General features: G+C 40.3%; 1 protein-coding gene across 1 annotated transcript in view; it reads right to left on the bottom strand.

Moving 5' to 3' along the window:
* Positions 1–220: 220 nt before the first annotated feature.
* LOC308044428 (histone H1.01-like) overlaps positions 221–6,000 on the bottom strand; it is a gene marked incomplete at both ends in the record, with an annotated part of 48,467 nt that continues 42,687 nt past the window's right edge. Inside the window, one exon of the mRNA XM_080351155.1 lies at positions 221–853. Within this exon, the coding sequence (XP_080207281.1) occupies positions 221–853 (633 nt within the window). The remainder of the gene's footprint in view (positions 854–6,000) is intronic.

Here is a 6,000-nt window from a genome sequence, read left to right as displayed (position 1 = left end):
CACCGCGGTTAACACTCCTGCGGTGCCACGCACCATCTGTGAAGAAAAGCGCTGAAATTTGTGCTGCTATCGGATCGACGCAATTAGGCAAAAATACCACCAAAGTGAAAATTACACAGAGACACAACACAAAAAGCGTTTCGGCTCTTCTTCGGGAAAGCTTAGGTGGCTCTTAAAAGAGCCGTTGGATTTATGTACAAGGCAAAATAATTTTTCAGGATTATTTCTTTTTGGGGGCTGCTTTCTTTGCCTTGGCTGCTTTGGGCTTGGCTGCCTTAGGCTTAGCTGCTTTAGGCTTCACCGCCTTTGCCTTGGCCGGGCTCTTCGCTGCTGATGCCACCTTTTTAGACTTAGAAGCCTTAGCTGCTTTCTTGGGGCTCTTAGCCGCTTTCTTGGCCGCCGTAGCTGCCGGCTTCTTGGCTTTCTTGGGGCTTTTCTTCGCTGCCACAGCTTTCTTAGGCTTCTTAGCGGTGCTGGCAGGCTTCTTTGCCGCTGGCTTCTTGGGCTTGGCTGCGGCTGCCCGTTTTTTGGGGGCTTTTTCCTTCACTTCCCCGGGTTTCTTGCTGAGTCGGAAGGAGCCGGACGCACCGGTACCTTTGGTCTGCACCAGGGTGCCCTTACTGACGAGGCTCTTGAGCCCCAGCTTGATGCGGCTATTGCTTTTTTCAACATCGTAGCCGCCGGCGGCCAGCGCTTTCTTGAGCGCAGCAAGGGAAAGCCCCTTGCGCTCCTTGGAAGCAGAGACAGCCTGGGTAATCAGCTCGGTGACGCTGGGACCCGCAGGCTTGCGGGCTTTGGAGGCGCCCGCCGCTTTCTTCGGCTTTTTAGCTGCCCCAGCCTTGGCCGGGGCCGGACCGCCAGTAGCCACATCGGGCGCGGCGACAGGAGCTGTCTCTGACATGTTAAGTTTTGCAGAGTCAACGCAAACAATAGCAACGCGGTTTCCGCGTCCCCTTTTATAGCAGCGCCGGGCGCACTGATTGGTGCAGCCCGCCCCGCCCCACCTCTCGCCGCGGCGCCCGTTGTGTTTCTTCCCGGTCCAAAAAGGGCTTTTTCCATGTGAAATTTACTGCCGATCCACCCCGTTTCTTCCCGAGCGGGGAGTGGGACGTCTCTCCTACCAGCTAATGGAGTTTCCCGTTGGAATGAGCAGAAACGAAGGAAAGGCAACCCCAGAAACTCCGCGGCGTGGAGCCGCAGGGACCTCGGCAGAGAGAAACTTTCGTTTTACCTTTTAAATTAAAATTACACCAGCAGCTAAATGGGCACAGCTGGCATGAAACCTTGTGCTTTAGAAGTTCCTCTCCAGACTAGGGCAAAAAACAGAGTAGTTTTAACCCTTGGTCTCAGGGTAAAATCATATTAAAGCCAAGGAAGTAACACAGCTGCGCGCCGTGATCCCAGACGCGTATGCACAGCTGGCTCCCACAACAAAGCCGCTTCCCTCCGAAATCACAGAAGCCCATTCAATGCCACTTCAGCGGCCACAGTATCTCTGCTAATGCCTTCTGGAGACACATTTATGATGCTTTAGCAGCGTATGTGAAAGCCGGTGTTACTTTCCGTCTGCTTAGGTGCTTCATTGGAACAAAAGCTACGCTCTGAAAGCTGATGTTACTGTCATTGCACTTCAAACGTTACGCTAACAAAGTCGCTTTCGTTTGTTAAGCTCAGTACTCAGAATAGCTGCAACTGCAATATATGAGATTTTAGTCTTTAAACGTGTGAAATTACTTGTCTTTGCATGGTCGTTTGTTAAAATTGATTGGGAAACAGACTTTGGGGTGAAACGAAATTTGCACTGGACAGGGGGTTAAACCTGAAAATTCGCTTCCTTGAGGGTATGTTCAATCGGGACACTATTGTGCAAAGCTGATGTTTCTGTTTTAATGAATGAACGTTAACGCTATAACTGTTTTTATTTGATGACTTCTGCTGATTCACCGCCTTTGCTTCTTCCAAAAGTAAGATAAGAATTTATATCTTTTAAGAGGCTTCCCTCCCAGGGTAAGTGGCAGCTCCATATTCCAAACAATGGATGAATTCTCACTTTCTTCCTTCGTTTTCAATGGCACGTTGCTTTCTTTTTTATACGAAACAGTTAACAGTCTACCTGCAATAATACTATGTTTCATTTACTAGATACCAGGCAGCTCCTTAAAACGGATGAGCAGATCTATTGAGGGCTAAAATAAATTGTAACAGGGTTAATAAAAGATGGTACAATGTGGGGTTCCCTCTGCCTGAGACCGTGAAAATATACAAATATGCTGACTTCAGTCTCCGTATGACATTTGACAAATGTCGTATTATTTTGTAATTGTGTGTGTTTAATGAATATTCTAAAGGACTACAATCAAAAGGAAAAACTAGAGTTACTCTACTAATTTAACATACCACTTTTTTTTCCTCTGCTTGGAAGTGAAATGTGGTAAGAAACATAAATTAATGTTTTGAGTGATCTGGCTGCAATAACGAGCATGACAGAACTGCAAAGTGTGAGACTGCAGAACTGTGCTTTCTGGATTGATTAAACACAAAAACTGGAAACTAATTTTAATGCCCATTTTGTCTGATGGCTACTTCCCATAATGGGGAACAACTAAGGTCTCTAATGACAGGACAACACTGTATCAGAACTGCTGACACCCTGAGGAAAAGATTTTTTCTAAACCAGTAGTAGTGACCCCATAGTAACAAGTAATTGAGATTTAAATTCCTCATAGAGTCAGTGCAGATAACATTTTGCAACTCCCTAGTCCATTGACATCTGTATATAAGTGGTTTGTTTGTGTCAAGATAGTCACATCTAAAGCTTTATATCAATTTTCTGGACACATACAACAAGGAATATTGTCATTCTTACCAGTCTTTGAAATATTCCTATTCATCTTTTTATTTCTCCCAGATTCTTTGAGGTGCAAACAGACTCTGAGGTTCCTGGAAACAAAACTAGAACATACACTTATTGCATTCTTGGTCATGATCATGTCTTGACATTTGAAAACTGGAAAGTGTTCAGAAGTTTGATTCTGATCTGTCCAACCCATCATTGCTCTATATAAGATATATTTCTGTACATTGGAAATTATCCCCATCTACTATGTGAGATATTTGTGACCAATAAAAGACAGATTGGTAGTGTTAGGCTGTGGGTTCTTACAGGAGAAAAAAAAAATAAACAAACAATAAAAAACCAGCAATAAAACACCGCTCCCCTACAATGTAGGTCAAATCAAAGATGAGCATTTGTCTCCCTCTGGTTCTTCTATTCAATTACATTTTACTTTTGGGTGTAAATATCATAATATCAGAGAACTAACTAACCAAGTATTTAGATTATAACCCAGTAAGTAGATTTTAATTTCCCAGTCACTATAGAATAAAGCTTTTTTTTTTTCTTTTTTTTTCTTTTTTTTTTTAGCCACTGTACAATATGAGTCAAAACAAAGAGCATGACCTCAACACAGCAACTTGATGCAGTCACATAAGTACAGCAGGAAGGCTTCTCCAGGCTTTGATATTCCATTATTTCTTCTTACACCATTCCATCCACTTCCCCTTCATTTTTAGAACTGACAAGTGTCAATAAAAATACTGAAATATTTTTCTAAAATGTTGTTACTTTCCTTCTAGGAAATCAACTCCAATAAATTAGCACAGCCCTACAGAGAGCTTCTACCCAGAATTTCTTTAAGATGTTCCTAGGAAAAAAATGAAACATCAACAGGAGAACGTGATGGGTTCAGGTTCTGCATCAAAACCCCACACCTGCTTTAGATCAATTAAACTTTATGCAAAATACTTACTGAAACTGGACACCTATTTTTGCTACCATTACAAAGAAGAACAGAGTAGGTAGGATAAAATGACTGTTGCCTTGTGTTTTAATGCCCTCTTTTAAAGCTATTGCTAAGCACAGGTGTTCAGTAAATCATGAATTCGTGCTTCCTTCTGCTTAAAAGAGTCACAGGCTTTGATTGTTTTCCTCTGTGCCTACCAACATTTATTTTCCTGAATAATCAGCAAATTAAAAATGTTCTATAATAAAAGTTGATGCAGGATTTTCATTACCACCATGCACAAATGCACAGCAGCAGATTTCTTCACTGTGAATTGTGGCTTCCACTATGGTGAGGCTCTTGGTTTGATTGTAAGGCAATCTCATTTTATTCTTTTGACAAGTTTCTGCATATAGGCCATAGCTCATGGTGAGACAGGGGCTACAAAATGTTCAGAAGAGTTCATATTCCACATTTGAAAGACATTTCTCTCTATATATATATAAAAAAATATATAGATATGTTTTGTTTTTTCATGCAGCAGAACATGTCTTATTGTCAGGAAATTGAACCATCTTAATGTAAACCACAGAAACATCATTCAAATACTACTTCTTTATCTTCCAGCCTATCTCCACTAGCACTCTTGAGAGGATGGATTCTGCATGCTGCTCAGCATGTAGAATCTCCAATGGACTGGAACTTTTATTTTCTATTTTTCTTTCATGTGAAGCAAGAGCAGTTTCTGATACAGCATTAGCCCTAGTTGCTGCTGCTGGAGCTGACTCAGTGGCACAAGGATGAGAATGATAAGGAGCAATTTTTGCTCAGTCAACAGTATAAATCTAATAATAAGCATGGGCTAGAAATAATTGTTTTCTGAGTCACGGATTCCCAAAGCTGATTGAAGACTGAGGTGACCTACAGTAGTTTTCTAAACACCATATTAGAGCTCCTTCCAGAACTCTAGGGTTAGGATGTGAATGGGGCCTTTTTCCCTACAAGCAACTGACAGTGTCCTTTGGAAACTTCAGATATGGCACAAGTAGATCAAGTTTTGGTGCAGTAGTGAGGATGTTTGCACATCAAGGATGTCTGCAAAACTCCTAATGCACTTCAACTTTTTTTTTTTTTTCTTTTCCTTTGTGTGTCAAAACCAGTACCTAGAGCTCCCAAACTCCACAATTCCAGTGTCTAGGTACTTCTGCATTGAAAGGATTGTGTCTCTGTCTGCTTCAAAGCCTATTAAATGAACGCTGTACTTTTAACATTAAAAAAAAAGTAACATAAGAATATTTGAAAGCATTTAAGGACATACATAGCAACAAAGGCCAGGACAGACACTTCAAAGTGATTTCTAAGGCTTGCTACAGTTAGGAGTTATTTTGAAATTCAATTTACAGCAGACATGCTCGCATTTCACATTTTCAATGCCGGTCTTCACTGATGAAATATAAAGAGGTCAATTTCTTTTTCATAACATATAGAATTTCATCCACATATAAAAATATTTTAATGCTCAATTTCTGAAAAAAACAAACCAAACACAAACAAAACTCCAAGCAACAACAACAACAAAACTCCACCAAAACAAAAAACACCAAACTCCAAACTGTGATCTCTAGACTGATGATTTATGAAGGTAAGAACAATTTAAATAGAGACAACCTAAAAGAATAGGGAGAAGAATTAAAGGGGGAAAAAAAAGTGCTTTCAGAATTTTCACAGATACTTATGTTAGCTATAGTTGTCCTATTGCTTTATAAATTATTAACAATTATTCAGTATTTTCAATGTAATATGTATTTCATTTCACATGGAATGTTATGTAAGAGAGTTCCAAGGTCTATGTAGACCCCAAACCAATATCTAAAGGTGACAAATGGGAGAAAGGTAAATAAGCATAATGTTTCTGATGTTCATATTCACTGTAAACTAGACCTGTTTTAGGTATTTTATAATGTTCTGTAACTTTCATTCCTTGTATACAATAGCCAGCATAAAAAGAAACAGAGATTGGGGTCAAGGATTTATTGCTATGCACAGATGAAAAGAAAACAAAATGTAAGATCTGTGCCCATTCATAGAAATAGTTAATGTTCACAAGTGGCAGGACAATCTATACACATATGTTGATATGTGAAAGGTAAGTATATTGTGCTGCATGTATTGCAATACAGTAATATTCAGAATATTAATGATAACGGTGTGAAGAGTA

Source organism: Nesoenas mayeri (genome assembly GCF_963082525.1).
Source record: "Nesoenas mayeri genome assembly, chromosome: 1".
Classification (NCBI taxonomy): Eukaryota; Metazoa; Chordata; class Aves; order Columbiformes; family Columbidae; genus Nesoenas; species Nesoenas mayeri.
The sequence above is the reverse complement of the archived record's forward strand: the minus strand, read 5'-3'. Positions and strand labels throughout refer to the sequence as shown.